Source organism: Leptidea sinapis, chromosome 22 (genome assembly GCF_905404315.1).
Source record: "Leptidea sinapis chromosome 22, ilLepSina1.1, whole genome shotgun sequence".
Classification (NCBI taxonomy): Eukaryota; Metazoa; Arthropoda; class Insecta; order Lepidoptera; family Pieridae; genus Leptidea; species Leptidea sinapis.
Genome location: NC_066286.1, coordinates 10,272,592 through 10,291,547, shown reverse-complemented (window position 1 = coordinate 10,291,547; position 18,956 = coordinate 10,272,592). Strand labels below are relative to the sequence as shown.

At 36.8% G+C, this 18,956-nt stretch overlaps 3 protein-coding genes across 3 annotated transcripts in view; 2 read left to right on the top strand and 1 right to left on the bottom strand.

Annotated features, from left to right (window-relative positions):
- The window catches only part of LOC126970794 (ankyrin repeat and LEM domain-containing protein 2 homolog), a 33,550-nt gene extending 27,566 nt beyond the window's left edge, over positions 1–5,984 (bottom strand). The window contains exons 1-3 of the mRNA XM_050816895.1: positions 5,798–5,984; positions 5,465–5,714; positions 3,707–3,862 (exon numbers count right to left, since the gene is read on the bottom strand). Coding sequence (XP_050672852.1) covers positions 3,707–3,862; positions 5,465–5,714; positions 5,798–5,812 — 421 coding nt within the window. The 5' untranslated portion in view covers positions 5,813–5,984. The remainder of the gene's footprint in view (positions 1–3,706; positions 3,863–5,464; positions 5,715–5,797) is intronic.
- A 4,648-nt stretch (positions 5,985–10,632) lies between these two features.
- LOC126970835 (WD repeat-containing protein 18) lies at positions 10,633–12,256 on the top strand. Its single transcript, XM_050816979.1, has one exon. The coding sequence runs from the start codon at positions 10,709–10,711 to the stop codon at positions 12,035–12,037; it is 1,329 nt and encodes a 442-aa protein (XP_050672936.1). The 5' UTR covers positions 10,633–10,708; the 3' UTR covers positions 12,038–12,256.
- Positions 12,257–18,514: 6,258 nt separating this feature from the next.
- LOC126970889 (malignant T-cell-amplified sequence 1 homolog) overlaps positions 18,515–18,956 on the top strand; it is a 39,770-nt gene continuing 39,328 nt past the window's right edge. The window contains exon 1 of the mRNA XM_050817040.1: positions 18,515–18,671. Coding sequence (XP_050672997.1) covers positions 18,661–18,671 — 11 coding nt within the window. The 5' untranslated portion in view covers positions 18,515–18,660. The remainder of the gene's footprint in view (positions 18,672–18,956) is intronic.

Genomic DNA, 18,956 nt, shown 5'->3' with positions numbered 1-18,956 from the left:
TTTAATCGTGAACCACTTTGATGTAATTTTCTTACAGTCATAATAAACAAGTGGGCCGAAATACACTTAAACATACATTTCCTTAGCAACTGTTAACCCTTACAGTCTATAAAATGCGTTCAAGGGATTCATTGAGAGAAAAGTTTAGTGAAATAAATATTATGACAGTACACTGCCAGTACATATACGAGAACCTCCTATACGCTCATAAAAATATTAGCCAATTTAAAAATAATAGTGATGTACACAGTGTCAATACTCGAAACAAACATAAACTCGCAATACCATCTACTAGGCTCCGTAAAATTGCTAAGTCTTTTAAAGTGGATTGTGTTATATTTTATAATAAACTCCCAAATGAAATTAAAATATTACCTATTAAAAAATTTAAATGTATCGTAAAAAATAAATTAACATCTAAGGCCTATTATAATGTGATAGATTATTTGAATGATAAAGATAGTTGGAGTTAATGAATTATTTAGAAAAATGTTGTTAATGAATATTGTTATACTCATTTGAATGCTATTGTAACTTTTGTACTTCATCCTGACTTGCACTAAATAACTTATAAAGTTTTACAGTGAATAAAGATTTTCTGACTTTGACTTTGAAAACCAATTATCGGACAATATTTTTCGTGAAAATAAAAACCTGTTTTTATAATTTTAAAATAATTATCAGCTAAATGGGTAATGAATCAATTTATAGATAGAATATTTGCATGATATTTCAGCTGATTTTGGTATTTTTTTGAAAAGTCTTGAATTTCCTCTTTTATAGGCATCATATTTATGTGTGCGTGGATTTCGGAGTTAGTAATAAACCACAGAAATTGCGTTCTGCAATATTGGCAATGTGGCTATGTTTGAATTACTCACTGAATGTCATATGTTGATATTAATATTAATTAATAAAATAATTAATTAAAAAAAAAAGTCACCCTCTCGTAGGCGCACAAATAAGTACGAAATAGGTCGACTTACAAGTCGTTCCGAAATTATTTTATGGAAAATTGATTTATTTTGGTATTATTATATTTTTTTATATCGGTTAAGTAGCTCCCTCTCTGTTTATTGTATGCCATTGTAACACCACACTGTATTTTTTTTATATTTAATATTACAAGAGGCTCATTGGATGGGGAGAGGTGAGGCAACCCCCTTGGACATCGGCAAGATCAGGTGTCAAGAGATGCGTTGCCGGCCTTTAAGGTGGATGTATGCTCTTTTCTTGAAGGTCCCTAAGTCGTATCGGTTCGGGTAAACTACAGCCGGTCATTGATTCTACAAAAAACGGCTGTGCGAGGCAAGAAATTTCTTGCAAAACGCGCGGTTGTGGAATGACAGATGTCAACGTATATTTTATAGGAAGTCTGGTTTAAGCACCGGTATGGTACCCACAATTATATAACGCCATTATTGTATTATAAATATGTGCGCGCGCGAGCGTCTGTGTTTGTGTGTGTGTGTGTGTGTGTCTGTGTGTGTGTGTGTATGTGTGTGTGCGTGCGTGCGAGCGTGCGTGCCTGCAAGCGTGCGTGCGTGCCTTCGTGCGTGCGTACATGCGAGTGTTGCGTGTGTACTTGCACCATCCCATACTTATTGGGATTGCAGTAGGTGAGGATGCATTGGAAGAGAAAGATATTATACACATTTAATTAGATCTGGAACAGTAGTGTGTTTTATAATTTTAAAAATGTAAATAAGTTTAGTTAAACACGAATTAAGACTAAATATCTGCCTATCAATCCCAAGGTATTTTCTTTGAGCAGCATGCCCAATTAACAATTACTAAAAAAATGGTGTAAGTTATCATACTGACAGACAAACAAATTCTTGATAAACACAAATAAATTTGCTGAGAAACTTTTAACTTCATAAGAAATTGCAACTATTCTAAAGGAATAGCAAATCAGTTTAAAGATCATTTATTCTCATTAAAAACATTACAAACTGTCACTTACATGAGAACAATATTTATAAATAATAATCTATGAATCGTCCTTATGATAAACATATATAAAAAAACAGGTATAAAACTAAATATAAATAAGTGTGTGCTAGAAAAATGAAGTATCATCTGTAATACATTTCGCTAAACGAAGCTTGAATAAAATACGAAACCTAGACCGATGAAACTAATTATTTTGTTTCTACCAACATACAGTAAGTGTCTTAGTGGCATCACACCCAATTCAACATCTGATAAAGGCTAAACTTCACCTGATAAAAATTATTTGAAGCGAACTTCTTTGTGCAAATTAAGGTAAAATTTTTGCGCATGGAACACAATAAAATGACATGGGAGAGAGCGATTAAGATCAATTGAGAGAGAGTGAGAAAGGGCGAACACAGCATGAAGCACATAGCACCGCTAGTAACTAGTAGTTCTACTTACTTACAGACGCACCTTGTATCATTCTACTATGCTTCATTTCAAGTACAACATCTTAATTGCAACAACTAACATTATAATTAATAATTTCTTATAATAATTATAAAACATTAGATTAAGAGAACAGATTAGTATAAATATAAACGAGATATATAAATTAGTTTGCCAAAGAAGTGTAACTTATGACTTATTGTGTACTTTATAACCACACATTTTTTTATTTACTTATGTAAAGTTCTATTATATTATTATCATAAAATGTATATAATAACTAGCAACAGACATTGGTCTGTACATTATTAATAAAATACTGGTCTTTATGAATTTGTCAAAAATATTTTCATAACACCAAGAATTATTTCATAAAATATGTTGTTATAATGAAATTGTTTCACAGCAGAACTGTCAACATGTGTGTCAATAACTTTCTCTTTTCGTGAATATGAAGATTCTATCAATATCAGCTGCCATACCCCAGAACAGAATGCTGTTCAAATACGCAAAATATTACCATCCCTAGCCATTGCTATATCCGATAGTTGCCTTATTTTCCAGTCAGTGTAGGAAGATGATCTTCATTGAGGTGATAATTTCTCTCTTGTTTCAAAATTTGAATTAATTCTATTCAGTAGTTTGAGCATTTTACCCAGACATACATACAGAAAAAACCAACAAACACAAAAATTCTATAAAGCAATTTTTGGTTTGGTATTGTTTGTGGAACACAGAGCAAGAGTTCTTTAAAAACAATATTCAGTGTACAGTTCTTATTTTATTGTGTGTAGATTACTTACTTATGTTTTTATTTATTCAAATAAATCAATCACCCCTCTTATCTAATATATAATACTCTCATGTCGCAGTGTTTGTAGTTAAACTCATTCGAAACGGCTTGACCGATTCTCATGAAATTTTGAGTGCATATTGGGTAGGTCTGAGAATTGGACAACATCTATTTTTCATCCCCCTACATGTTAAGGGTGGTCCACGCCAAATTATATTTTTTTATTTTTTTTAAATTTGTTTTATTATGAGTCATCATTAAAAATACATACAACTTCAAATTTTCACCCATCTACGATCAACAGTTACTTTTGTATTGCGATTTTAATATTGGCAATACAAGGTTTTCTGGGTCAGCTAGTTATTTCAATATATTTTTTCGTTTCTAACCTTAACTTTATTATTGTTGTTTTTTTGATCACTTATTATCTAAGGTGTATATAAGTTTAGGTAGGGATAGTATACAAATTTTAATATCGGCAAAACAACATTTGCTGGGTCAGCTAGTAATATAATATTAACTCACAATTTCCATTCCCTTCTTGTATTTCAGTTGGTTCGGATCCTCTAAGAGCAAATGTCAGTGCATCCTGGCGGTTACGGAATACTTTCAACCTTGCCAATTTGAATCTTTTCATCAACTCCAATGCCTCCGATCTGTTTTCATAAACATGTAAAGCTTCTATAACAAAAATGATTAATTATTAGTACTTTAATACATCCACTATTTCACACATTCATATACACAACATACATAGCTTACAATTATATAGCTTAAGCACAATGTGTGTTTCTACATCCAAGCCCTATATGTTATCTTAATATATATAAATTATGTGACACATTATTTGTCCGTGATGGAGTACTAAACTAATGAATGGATTTTAATGGGGATTACTTCATGACATACAGTTTGGTCCAACTTGAGGGATAGGATAGTTTTTATTTCGATTTGGGACCCACAATAATTATATTTATATTCAATATTTGTTTTGTATGGACATATTATCTATGAGAGAATTTAGTGACGCATGGTTTGACAGTTTTGATGTGAAACAATTTCATTATAACAACAGGGAGCATTTTTCATGAAATAATTCTTGATGTTTAAATATTATTGGCAAATTCATAAAATACAGTATTTTTTTTATTATCTACAGATACAATGTCTGTCGGGTCAGCTAGTAATTATATATATTATATTCCAGTGTGACTGACACCTCATATACATCTATTTATATCATTTGTCAAAAAACCATTTCAATAATAATTAAAAGTTTTGGTCATCAATAGCTTTTGATATCATATGATTCAAATTCAATTACTTTTTTTAGTGTTGTTGAATGTCAAAATGAGAAGAATGGGCTTGGCAGTGGTCAATGCATTTAATAGTTCTGTTATGGGTGCACTCACTTAGTTTTTCCACTTGCATAAAGCTTTTTAAGCATGTTTTCCTATTGTAACTAACTCTTACTAACTACTCTTGACCTGGTATTCCAATACATCCCAACCTGATGGTGTAATGGACACCTATGAATGTCACTAACTCTTCTTTCACTTAAAATCACACTCAATGTCACTGTTACTTAGAGACCCCGCAAACTGCAGACTTTTGATCGGCCGATAGTTTGGTTGGTCTCTTAATCACTATGAAGATGTATGAGAGACATTATAACGATTTGGTATTGGCCGACAAAAAAATTTGATGGGCTACACGATTGCCTTCAAACTGAACTGTCTGCAAACTATCGGCCAACTGTTAGATCAGTACAGCACTCTTCTAGGCACACACACCACCGATTGTTTAGTCAGCCAGACTCATCAATAGCCGATTTAAAACTAATAGCGAATCATCCCTAAAGCTTTCGGGCGATAGTTGACTAGTGAGCGCACTCATCATAGACCCAACTGTTAGTCAGGCCAGTGTGCACACTTAACAGCCGAACTCAACCAAACTATCCGCCGATTGAAAGTCTGCAGTTTGCGGGGTCTCTTAATATGTGCATGAAATTATCTCCTAATTTTCAAAGTTCTATAGAAGAAACTTGTTTTAGCATAATTACACCTAAATAGGCAAAAATTAAAGTTGATTCATTAAATTGAATATTTTTGTGGCTCAATTAAAAAAAAACTGTCAATAATAATAATATAACATTTCTCCTTTTATTTCCGCAACTAACATACTTTTCCTGATAGCTTTATCAGAAGGTGAAAATTAACTATTGACCTAGTTTTACGAGATAAGACGGAAATAAACAAATAAATATATAGATAACGTAATCACCTTCATCTGGGCCTTTTTTAGCCTCACAGGGAATATAAACTCCATAGTATGATATTGGTGGTTCTACAGCCGTTGAGCTATCCGCACTGTTTATTCTTTTACTCAAACCGTCTAACCGTAAAAGTCTACTAAACAAACTAATAGCCCCATCTTTTTTATCATTTGGCGAAAGACATATATCATCCTTGACACCACCCAAATCCTTGTTACACTCCGAAATTAGCACAGCCTTCGACATTTCGCTTCCCAACTGAAAATAGTAAACAAAAAATGTTATGTTAGTGACGCAAACGAGTCACAACAATTCTAATAGTTTTAATAAATATTTCATACCTTATCGTCAATCATGAATACATGTTAAAATTTATGTTAGTTTTTCTTGTCTTGTTTAAAGTCTAGAAAATTAAATAGTAAACAAATGCTTCGTTTAAGTCCACGTATAAAAATAAATCAAATCTAATTTTTAAACTTCGTTATTTTGATATTTTTACTCTGAATTCTGAAGCCGAAACGTCATCGAACGACTGGTGAGTGGTGTGATGACTGATGACGTAAACTATAAAACTTTAGTTCAAAGAGGATGTAAATACTAACTACTAAGAGGCGGTACCGCCTAAGGATCGAATGTGGTATGGTCATTTTTAGATTTAGGTTTTCTATTTTATTGTTTTATTGCACCTTTGTACTTAGCAGTAAGTATTGTTTTCAAAAGATTGTAAATAAAGGGATTGAGAAAAAATTCCCAAATGACAGATGTTTAGTTAAGATATTTTAGAAAGCGTGGGAACGTAAGTATAGTTTTGTCTCGTGGCAAAAATGTACATTATAAGTACTGAGAGTGTAAGAACGAAGTATGACTGATGCAGGGGTGAGAACCCAGGTAGTAAGTAAGATATAATTGTATGGGACTCAAGCGGGGAGTTCCTACTTAACTTCGATGTACGACAGACCTCTGTCCTTTAACGCTGTCAATTTTTTCTAATAAATATACTAAATTAGTTTAGTATGAACCGTGCTATGATTTGACATAAGTTTGAAATATTAGTAATTACAGTATGGCGATACATTAGGTAGGTACAATTTAATATTCAATTTGACCCGTCCCAGGCCATACAAAGAACATTCAGCCTCATTAGTTGTAAGTATATTACCGTAAATTATTTCAATAAAAGCAAAGCCTTTAAAGAATAAATGTAAGATCAATTGAAAAATTGATCTTATATTTATTCATTACAGTCTTTAAAATTACAATTTTGTAATATTTATCGTATTATATATCTGATATTTTAAAATCTTCGAAGTCAATCCGGTGGTACCACGGCACATCAATCTTCTTATATTAAATATAAGGGTCTGTCGTAAATAATGGATAATCCGATAAGTGGAGGTAACCCCGATGTCAGGCTACAATAAAATCCAGTTTTTACGTCAGTTTTACCAACATTGTAAAAATGATGCATACTTTTAGTTTTTTTCTAAATATTTGCTCCTTTGATCATTCAATCTGTTGCCATTTCTTTAAAATTAGGTATTTTTGTGTATTTTTTTGGCATCATACTCCTAAAGACTTGTTTTATTAAATTTAATTACATTTATAGCCGTTGTTATCGTAAAATATTATTAAAACTAACATTTTAAGTAATTTATTTCCGTTTATTTGTAATTACTTATAGTTTTGACCCTTGATTGTGAAAAGAAAAAGTATGGTGCTATAGCTGCCCATTATCTTAAAAACATCGCTAGTATGTGTAGATTCTAAAAAGGTATGATAATGGGTACCTTAGCAAATAATATTAGCTCCAGGAGCAAAAGAACTAAGCTAGGTCGGGATTTCAATTTCTCAAGTAATGTCATAATTTTCGTGATTCAAGCTATAACACACCAAGACATGATTTTATTCCATTAAGAATGCAAACTTGTAGTAACTGGTTACACATAGTCGCATGTATTTTTTACGAATGCAAATTAACAGATGATTAGATACTATTTAGATTAAAATTGCCATAAATTTACGACAGACCCTGTATATAATAATAGTTCATCAAACAGCATAAGGCGCTGTAGTCAGAAGCTTGAACACCAATACCCAGATATATACCAATAAATAATAATTTATAATTCGCCCATATTGTACAAAGTTACGCAACGAATGGTCAATCATTTTCATCAAACATTTACATAAAATGACCAATGGCTAGATTATGGCTACCACAACGGCGCCTATACCTGTTGTGAAGCAGTAATGTGTCAGCATTATTGTGTTTCAGTCGAAGGCGTGCCGTAGCTTGTGAAATTACTGGGCAAATGAGAATTAACATCTTATGTCTCAAGGTGACGAGCGCAGTTGTAGTGCCGCTCCTGCTCGTCTCGTCTCTAATTTTCATAAGAAAATAAAAATTTTAGCCGACAAATAATTGATTAATATTTTCTATTCTTAAAATGTTATGTATCTTTGCCGTTAATATTATTGTACCATATTCCTTAATCCCTTTCTTCAGAGGAGTTCCTTTTCGCAAATCGTTCTACAACTTATTTCCAATTTTAAATTGCCAGAAACGTATGAGTAGATCTAGCAAGTGTAAAGCGCGTTTAATCTTCCTGGTTCTTTGTTTCCTCCCATGCTCGTCTTCTTCAGGTCTTTTGATTTTTCTGTTCAAATCTATATGTACTATGCACACAATGTATTTGTTGTACTTTAGCCAAAAAGGTTTTGCTAGTTACCTCTTGCCAATAATATAAAGTATTAACGAATCCTTGAAATTGTATATTGTATAGTTAAAAATATTTTTTGTAATTTAAAAAATGATGTCAACCCAAAACCCAAACTTTATTACTTAATTTATTTTATTTATTTATTATTTAAACAAATCTATTACTAACACTGTGATAATTTTTCATAATATACTATTAATTACTTACCGCTGTATTTGTAATAAAACTCATATTTGTTGTATTTTATTCAGATTATTTACGTATGACTTAATAATTAATAACACTTTTATACAAAAAATAATATGATAAAACAAATAATTTAATAAAATTAATTAATTAGAAAAAGTTAATATCATTAAAATCGCGATCGACCGGTAAGGTGCCCATGAAGCTGTCAACGTTACCTCTTTGTGCGGCCAAACTTATCCTTTGTCACAGGTACGCAGGTCGCCTGTCAAATCGGTTAGACGCATGGATAACTCAGTTGTTAGTTAGTGCCAATTAACCCCAAGGACACATCGTCTCGACCCCAAAGGGAACAAATATGTATATCACCAAGTGATGCATATTTCCTCCGCTTTGATTTTTCGCACTTGCCGCCTTAGATGTATGTTCAATATGAGAGGGTGTCCACACAAGTCGCATCCCACACCAGTAGCTTTCCACGACTCCAGGGAATCAATGCAGTCTTGCCATCAGGTCTCTTACCATCGTAACATGAAATTCCATTCGGCTCTAGGATAGCTGGCACGTTGACGGTAGTATAAGCTCAAGACGTTGTTTAAGGTGGCATGGCGGGAGAGACGGCCCACACTCCTCACTTCCCGGCAATATGGGAAACTATTGAGAAACTGGAATTATCAAGAAGCATCCCTATGTTTGTCGAAGGAGTGGCCTGAAGCCCCTGATTCTCGTTTGCTAGCAACAATGAAACGAGCCTGATCCGAAATATTGTGATATAATACTATAATATCTATACCTAATATCTTTTTTTGAATAATTTTGCACAGGGGCTCATCCCAAAGCTTGATCGCAGGTTTAAAGAGAAATTTTCTCTTCGACGAGCAACTTACAAGCATTCTTTGCAGCTTCCTAATGACAGGAAGAAAAATTTATCATATAAATTGTTGAGACTGGGGACAGAAGTGTAATAATGCTGGTATGTTTAAGCTAGATATTTTTCTGATGCCAATTACGTCAAAACGAATGGGCGAACGAACTGTAGGTCTACTCTTATTCAACGAAAAACGAAGATCCATTCGTTCCGAAGTTTTCTCTCGAACGTCATTGTTGACATTTCAAATTTCTAATAATTTATTTAAGTTGCGAACGAAAATTTGAATACGACAGCTGTTTGTTCGGAATTTTAACCTCAACTTGACGAAACCAAACTTGTTACCTTTTGATTTTCGTTTGTGTGGATTTTGTTGCAAATTTGCTTGAAATGGTTTCAAGAATCCTTTTACTCGAAGCTGCTCTACGTGAAGAACATTTAGAACGCAGAAGTTATCAACGCCGCTTACGCAATCAATTTAATATTAGTTAAATTACTGACTTAGAGTTTGTAGAAAACTGTAATAAGTTATAGCCTGCTGTGTTTTTCATAAGTAATGTATAAAGGGTGGTATTGATATTCCAGAGTTTTCTCTGTCTGAACTCCAATCTGAAAGAAGCAGGTGGGTTCCCTCTTAAGCAGCTGCTTCATTACCTCAAGCTCTTCAAAGGTCGAAGGGCATGAGCTGAATTAGTACACGAAACTTATTGAAGAATTAACGTCGTTAATTTAGGCTTGCTTAAAAATGGTATTAATATCACATCTATGAGCTATAACTCGATATCTCTGCAATAAAGTCTATGTGACATACATTGCCGGGATATCTAAAACTTTCAACATTTGAGTTGCAGGTAATATCATCACCACCGTCTTGTTTGGAATTTCTGCTACGTACAACCAAACTGTGGAATGCAATTCCTTGCACGGCGCAAAGAAGAGGATCCAAGTTATCAATACGATGCGACATGGTTATCTTCAAAATAAGAACGCACAGAAAGGACGGCAATGTTCCTGTGATTCGTACAGTTTTGCAAGAGAGTGTGGGTTGCAGTGTTTACTTACCATCTAAGATTGTCCCGTACATCTTGATTGCTAAAAAATATTTGCTTCGAAGATTAAAAAGTAGTTCAAACCTAAACTTTCAACATCCCCATTTTTTATTTCTAAAAAGTGTTTTTTATCAGAACGCCTTTACTTTTTAAATTGAAAATTATTTAAATACAAATTTAAAGTTGTTGTTTGCCGCTATGGCGAAAATCAGAAAAATATTATGAAATTAAATATTAACAACAATATATACAAAATGTTTACTCTAAAGACGCGACGCATGAAAAATGTTAACGAGCCAAAAGCCATGTAGTCTATCCATTTTTCATCCCAAAAAAAGTAAGGACTTTGTTTTCAATTTTCAAATAAATTGAAGAATCAAAGGAAATGTGTTGTGCACGTGTAATTTTTCGGCTAAACGAATATTAAAAATGGCAAATTTAATGGAAGTATTAATAACATGTGATTCTAATAACACATTGTGGACTTGTTGTGTATGGGATCCACATAATGGAACAAATTTAATGACTTACCGCGGCGGAGGGACAGCCGAACCTCGAACTCTTTCATTTATTGGAAAGGATTATTTAGCAGCAGTTGAAAAAACTAAACCTATTCTGCACGTTTGGCCATTAAACTCACAGCAGCCCTTGCAGGGTATTCGTTTTATTTTACCTGGTAAAGCGAGTTCTTTTGCGGTATCGCCGGATGGCGCTTATTGTATAGCGGGCATCGAAGAAAAGATATATTTATGGCAAATATCATCAGGAAGCTTACTCACAATATTAAATCGCCACTATCAGAGAGTCAATCACTTAAAATTCACATCAGATGGTCGATTTTTTGTTTCATCTGCTGATGATGGAATGGTTATGGTTTGGTCATTAGCGGCTGTAGCTGTTAACCTCCAAATAGAATTAGTAACACAATCAATGGCTGGACAGCATGATCCTGTTTTTATATTTTCTGATCATTCTTTACCAGTCACAGACCTGTGTATAAGTAAGATGGGAATGCATGGACGTCTGTCCTCAGTATCGAGTGACAGGACTTGTAAAATTTATGATTTATCATCAGGGGAACTACTGTTGAATTTAATATTTGATGAACCACTATCATCTATTTGTCTCGATGTATTAGAACTAAATGTATTTGTTGGCACAATTGAAGGTAAAATATATAAATTTTCACTCACTAATCCACCAAGAAACAGAGATGTGTTGATTAATGATATTATGAATGCAGTAGTGTTCTCATCACATACAAAGGCTGTGAATTGCTTATCAGTGTCATTGAATGGAGAAATATTGATGTCGGCTGGTTATGATGAGCAAGTAATTCTGTGGCACATAAAAAGCAGGCAACCAGTTAGAGTTATTAAACATAAAGGTCCTATAACAAATGCATTCTTCTCACTTAATTATGAAAAGATTTATCAGCAGGAATTTTTGCCACAGACTATTATTCATAGCCTTGAAAGAACATTGGAAAAGGATAGTGATGATATGAACGAAATTGAAATTTTGGTGAATAAGAAGATTGAGTTTTGGCCACAATTTGAAGAAGTGTTTGAAAGTCGTACTCAAAATACAGAAACTACAATTATACATAATAATCACATAAAAAGTCCGGAGTTAGAAGATGAACTGAAAAAGTTAAGGATAATTAACAGTAACTTGTATAAATTATCTATAGAGAAGGTAATAGCTACTATTCCAGTTGCCAATAAATCAAAGAAAAAAAAGAAAAAGAAACATTAAATTGATATTTATAATAATTATAGCTTGCATTTTTACTTAATAATCATTGTTTATAAAAAATTGTGATATTTTTTATGTAGGGAAATACCTGCAGCATAATAATGTTTTTTCTGAATCTGGACTATGTGTCTATTTAACTTTGCAATATTATTTGAGTATTTTCCAAGCAAGAGTTTAAATAAATAAATTTAATCAAGCCAGTGAAATTACTATGATTTACATTGTATTTATTTCTTAAAATTAGCGGGCTTGTGTATCTTTTTGTTGTTTTTTTATTTTTTATAGAATAGGAGGACATATGAGTGTATGGGTCACCTGTTGTTAAGTGATCACCGCCACCCACAATCTCTTGCAACACCAGAGGTATCACAGGAGCGTTGCCGGGCTTTAACCTTTCCACATCGGATGTGCCCGCGGGCACTGGTAATTCAAAAAACAATGATAGCGGCTGTGCCGCGGGGCACTCTTTTATCTCATCCAGTTTTCACCCTTATTAGGTGTACAAGATGGTTTATTTGCCTACGCAGTTATGAACGAGAGAATTCCCAAACACATTTTGATCCGTTACGATTCAAGGCCACCAATATTCGACGTCATAGCTTTACGGACAAAGCACTTATGTGTCCACTTGTTCCCGGCCGGCTCAGCGAGCGGTCGTTATCAAGACTTTACACGAAGATCGTTCTTTGTGGAGATTTAAGCTTTATTTTATAATGAACATATACTATTCATTACAAAAACATAAAAGGAAATAAATAAAACAAGTAATTAACAATAATAACAATATTTATTTTAAAATATACCTATTTTTACACTTTTTTTCGAATGAAAAGTCTGTGTGAAATAAAAAAGAAAGACAATATGAATAATTTATACATGGTCTTATAGCTTGTTTCAATAGCTTTCAGTGACAGTCACTCAAATCACCCTAGTTATAAGCATTTTATAACTACACGTAAAATAATGCACACGGGGAAAATGCCGCGAAATTGCCGGAAGCTTGCCGATCTACAGTGTACAGCGAGATCCGGAAAGGTTAAGGAAGGTGTACGCGGTGTTTTTTAAGGTACCCATGTTGTATCGTCCCAGAAACACCGCACAAGGAAGTTCATTTTCCACAGCTTTGTAGTACGTGGAAGAAAGCTACTTGAAAACCGTACTGTGGAAGACTGCCACACATCCAGATGGTGGGGATGATATCCTAACTTGTGGCGTGTCGTGCGAAGGTGGAATTCGGCGGCAGGAATCAGGTTAACCAGCTCTTCGGAACACTCCCCGTGATAAATGCGGTAGAAGACACACACTGAAGCGACATCTCTACGCAACGCCAAGTGACCCAGCCGTTCACAGAGCACTCGACAATTCGAGCTGCTCTACATTGCACGCGGTCAAATGGATCGAGCTGATACTGGGGTGTGCCAGACCAGAGATGGCAGTAATACTCCATGTGTGGCCGGACCTGCGCTTTGTAGAGCGCTAGAATGTGGGCCGGCTTGAAGTATTGCCGTACTCTATTAACGACGCCCAGTTTCTTTGAAGCCAATTTGGCTTTGCCCTCCAGATGGCCACGAAATTGCCAATCGCTCAAGATTTCGAGACCCAGTATTCCGATACTAGGCGAGGCTTTAAGGGAAGTGCTGTCGAAGAGCGGTGATACGACAAATGGGGTTTTTTTAGTGGTGAACGCGCATACTTGAGTCTTCTGGGGGTTTAATTGGACAAGGTTCACTTTACCCCATTCCGCGACCTTCTCAAGAGAGGACTCGATAGAAGACACAAGTTTCTCCCGGCGGTTTCTGCTTTACGATTTTCCGAGAGAGACCTGCATGGCCTGTGTATACGGCAACAACAGTGCTGTCGTCTGCATAGCAATGTATGTTGTAGGTGTCCAACATATCAAGTGCAAGTGCTCTCGAGAAGCCCAAATGATGGAAGTTTTGAGAGGAGCGCCTTGTGCCATACACGATCAAAGGCCTTCACTATATCCAGGCCTTACCCCTTGCTTTCAATAGCCGCCACCCATCTATGTGTTAGGTATACCAGAAGATCACCTGCCGACCGACTCGTCGACGAAAGCCGTACTGTCGGTCGTTGATCAACTGGTGACCCTCTAGATATACCAAGAGCGATTTTGCAGAGCAGGGAGGTAATAGCAATAGGCCTGTAGTTTGCCGGATTCGAACTGTCTCCTTTTTTTTTGGATCGGATGGACAAGGGCTGACTTCCATGAGTCAGGGACTACGCCTTTTGAATAAGAATGCCGGAATAAACTCGTTAGCACCGGCGTCAACTCAGGGGCACACGTTCTAAGCACGATTGGAGAAATGCCATCCGGCCCGCTCGAGTTCCTGACGTCCAACGAAAACAGAGCTCGCCTAACAGTTTTCTGTCTGAACTGTACTTCAGGCATAGAGCTCTGACACCGCGGGATGGTCGGCGGTGTTTTTCCGTTGTCGTCATGAGTCGAGATGGAGACAAAAAGAGAGCACAGGAGATCAGCTTTCTCTTTTGCCGTATGGGCCAGGGTGTCATTTCTCATGTGCAACGGCGGCAGGGACGGCTGGCTGAAGTTACCCAGAGCTGCTTTCGACAACGACCAGAACTTGCGTGTTCCGGTCGGGTAACTGGAAAGTTGCTCGCCGATTTTGACGACGTGCTTCGATTTTGCACGGGCGATTTGCCGCTTAAAAAATCTGGAGGCACGGTTATATTTCCTCTTAAGAACTTTGCAGTTCGGATCCTTTGTGCCCAGCGCCGCATCAGGTGATCTGCTACCGGTCGGTACTACAGAGCTTGTTATAAAAATATCCATGCCCTGTAGTATCACATCGGCTACTGCAATGATGCAGGCACTAGGTAACTCATAGATTACTGGTAAGTACCAGTAACCACATCTCTCAAGATAAATGATTTTCGTGTCCATAGTTACCTATTACTTTCTCACCTCTCTTACCCTTTGTCCAATATTCAAAATTATCCCTATTCTCATTGCCTTTCAGTACTGAAAGTACATTACTAAACCTAAAGTACAGGTAGGTAATCAACTTTCCAACTCTCAACAATTTTAGATCTGGGCATGGATAAGTTCACCGTAGAGGCGAATATAACTTTCTCTCATGTGATGCATGCAGATTTCCAGAACTAATTAAATTAATTTAATTCCATTAAATGTTCTCTAATGCTCCTATAGGTTATCACGGGCTACTATCCGCAACTCGACAACTATGGCCGATCTCCTTTGCGCTCTTTTTGCCTCCAACTCGACTCTTGACGACAACGGAAAAACACCGCGGAGCTCTGTTTTCTTTGGACGTCAGGAAGTCGAGTGGGCTGGATGGCATTTCTCCAATCGTGCTTAGAACGTGTGCTCCTGAGCTGACGCCGGTGCTAACGCGTTACTTCCGGCACTCTCATTCAAAATACTCATGGAAGTCAGCACTTGTCCATCCGATCCAAAAAAAGGAGACAGTTCGGATCCGGCAAACTACAGGCCTATTGCTATTACCTACCTGCTCTCCAAAATCATGGAGAGCATAATCAGCCGCCAGCTCTTAGTATATCTAGAGGGTTACCAGTTGATCAACGACCGACAGTACGGCTTTCGCCATGGTCGGTCGGCAGGTGATCTTCTGTTATACCTAACACATAGATGGGTGGCGGCTATTGAAAGCAAGGGGGAAGGCCTGGCAGTTAGCCGGGATATAGCGAAGGCCTTTGATCGTGTATGGCACAAGGCGCTCCTCTCAAAACTTCCATCATTTGGGCTTCACGAGAGCTTGTGTAAGTGGACGTCCAGCTTCCTCACTGGGCGCAACATACTGGTCGTTGTCGTCGGATATTGCTCGAACCCGAAGCCCGTGAATGCTGGAATGCCCCGAGGCTGTGTGCTATCTCCCACGCTGTCTTCTGCATATCAATGATATGTTGGACGCCTCCAGCATACATTGCTATGCAGACGACAGCACTGGTGAAGCAGTATACACCCATGGCCATGCAGGTCTCTCTCGGGAAATCGTTGAGCAGTGCCAGGAGAAACTTGTGTCTTCTATCGAGTCCTCTCTTGAGAAGGTCGCGGAATGGGGTAAATTGAGCCTTGTCCAATTTAACCCCCAGAAAACTCAAGTTTGCGCGTTTACCACTAAAAAAACCCCATTTGTCGTATCACCGCTCTTCGACAGCACATCCCTCAAAGCCTCGCCTAGTATCGAAATACTGGGTCTCGAAATCTCGAGCGATTGCCAATGCCGTGGCCATCTGGAGGGCAAAACCAAATTGGCTTCGAAGACGCTGGGCGTCATTAATAGAGCATGGCGATAATTCAAGCCAGCCCACATTCTAGTGCTCTACAAAGCGCAGGTCCGGCCACACATGGAGTATTACTGCCATCTCTGGTCTGGCACACCCCAGTATCAGCTCGATCCATTTGACCGCGTGCAATGTAGAGCAGCTCGAATTGTCGAGTGCTCTGTGAACGGCTGGGTCACTTGGCGTTGCGTAGAGATGTCGCTTCAGTGTGTGTCTTCTACCGCATTTATCACGGGGAGTGTTCCGAAGAGCTGGTTAACCTGATTCCTGCCGCCGAATTCCACCTTCGCACGACACGCCACAAGTTAGGATATCATCCCCACCATCTGGATGTGTGGCAGTCTTCCACAGTACGGTTTTAAGTAGCTTTCTTCCACGTACTACAAAGCTGTGGAAAATGAACTTCCTTGTGCGGTGTTTCTGGGACGATACAACATGGGTACCTTAAAAAACACCGCGTACACCTTCCTTAACCTTTCCGGATCGGCGCGCTCCGGATCTCGCTGTACACTGTAGATCGGCAAGCTTCCGGCAATTTCGCGGCATTTTCCCCGTGTGCATTATTCAGGATCGCCACACATCCAGATGATGATCTGGATGTGTGGCGATCCTCCACAGTGCGGTTTTCAAGGAGCTTTCTTCCTCGTACTACAAAGCTATGGAAGTGTGCGGTGTTTCCGGGACGATACGACATGGGTACCTTCAAAAAAAGCGCGTACACGTTCCTTAGAGGCCGGCAACGCTCCTGTGATTCCTCTGGTGTTGCAAGATATTGTGGGCGGCGGTGATCACTTAACAACAGGTGACCCGTACGCTCGTGTCCTCCTATTCCACAAAAAAATACATGCTAGTCTTTGAAATCGTTGTAACTTATTACACGTGGTTATATGGGCTATGGCATAGCTTATCCCAGCTGTATAGAGCTATTTGCGGAGCAAGACCCCATATCAACGCTATCATTCTACGGTATTGCCAGAAGGATATGGCAGCCGTATTTATCTTCGCATCTATGTGGGCGCCCCAGTTTAGCTTGCTGTCATGTTTTACGTCTTAATACTTGACTTCGCTTGTCAATTAGAGTTCAGTGTTAAACTGTTTCGGCAGTTTGAAATTACCTAGAACTCTTTTGTTTGTGAACAATACCAGGTCCGTTTTCGGTGGGTTGACTGATAAGTCGTTATCTTTGCACCATTTTTCCACGATTTTCAAGCCCACATTTATTACTTACATATAACATACAGTATTGGCAAACTTTCCGCATATCAGTATAGTTAGGTCGTCTGCGTAACCTACAGTATAAAAGTGGTTTTCGTTGAGGGTGGCAATCAGATCATTTACTACCAAGTTCCATAGAAGAGGCCTTTGGCAACTATAGCTTTCTGTGTTTCACCTTCATCGAGTAAAATTACTCTATGTTTGAGTATATTTTAAATCCATAATGTCAGAGTTCTATATACACCATGGCGTTGTAGGGCTCTCATTTTTGCAAGTTTTGTCCAAAGCTCCTTCGATATCCAGGAAGGTTCCTAGACTAAAGGTTTCCGAAAGTGCACCTTCTATAACGTTCACTACAGTGTGCAGTGCAGACTCAGTGCTTTTACCTTGACTGTACGGATGTAACGGTATATTCCACAGGTAATTTTCCCTCAGTTCTCTTTCAAACACCCAGGTCTTCAGGGCGAAAGAGGTAAGATGTATGATCTAGCATCACATCTGTAAGAGTTAAGACTGATGCTTCTAAAACATCCATGAGTCCGTTCGGTGATGCAGTGTGTTACCCTTCTACAAGAATAGTATTCAATATTAAGTAGTATTTTCTTTCTTTGATGAAAATGTTACTTATTTTCTTGTCAACTGCTGTTCCTCTAAAAACATTATCCTGTAAAGGTAACGAAACGTTGAATTAAATAGTTAAATAACTAATAATTACAATGTAACTTTTATAAAAATGCCAAAAAAGTAAAAATGCAGTAACACGCGCTTAGTCCTTAAAAAATAATTTTATTTGAATAAATATGACTATTATTAATACGGTTCGGTGCGACAGTAATCTTGAAAAAATGATGTCTGAAGAGTGCCAGAACTCAAAAATCAAGTAATAGCTTTCTACTCAAAGAGGCTCGAATCCAAAGCCGTTAATAAAAAAAGCTCTCTCTTTTGAGTAGTTCTGTATTTTGTCGGCTATGATTGTCATTGTCAGCTGTCTTGAGTGTATTGAATTGAACGATAAACATTTGTTATTTACGCTCAATAACATAATTTAGTCCATTTTATAACACGACAATTTCCTAGTTGATTAGTGAATCTATCATCGCACCATGTTTAAAAAGTAAGTAAATATTTATAATTTTGATTAATTATTTAATGTTACAAATTATCTACAAATAATTACCAACGATTACCTAAGGTTTTAGGTTAGATTTGCCGACCGCTTTTGCATCATGATTGTCAAATGTCAGTCCATTTCATAGACAAAACAAATTAGGCTGTCATTCAAAATTCAATATGAAAATGTCCATAGCCAATAATAATTAGCCTAAGTTATTCGTATTAGGTACAGCATGCATAATTTTATTGCAAATTATTTCTACATTATGTACTATTATTTATAAAT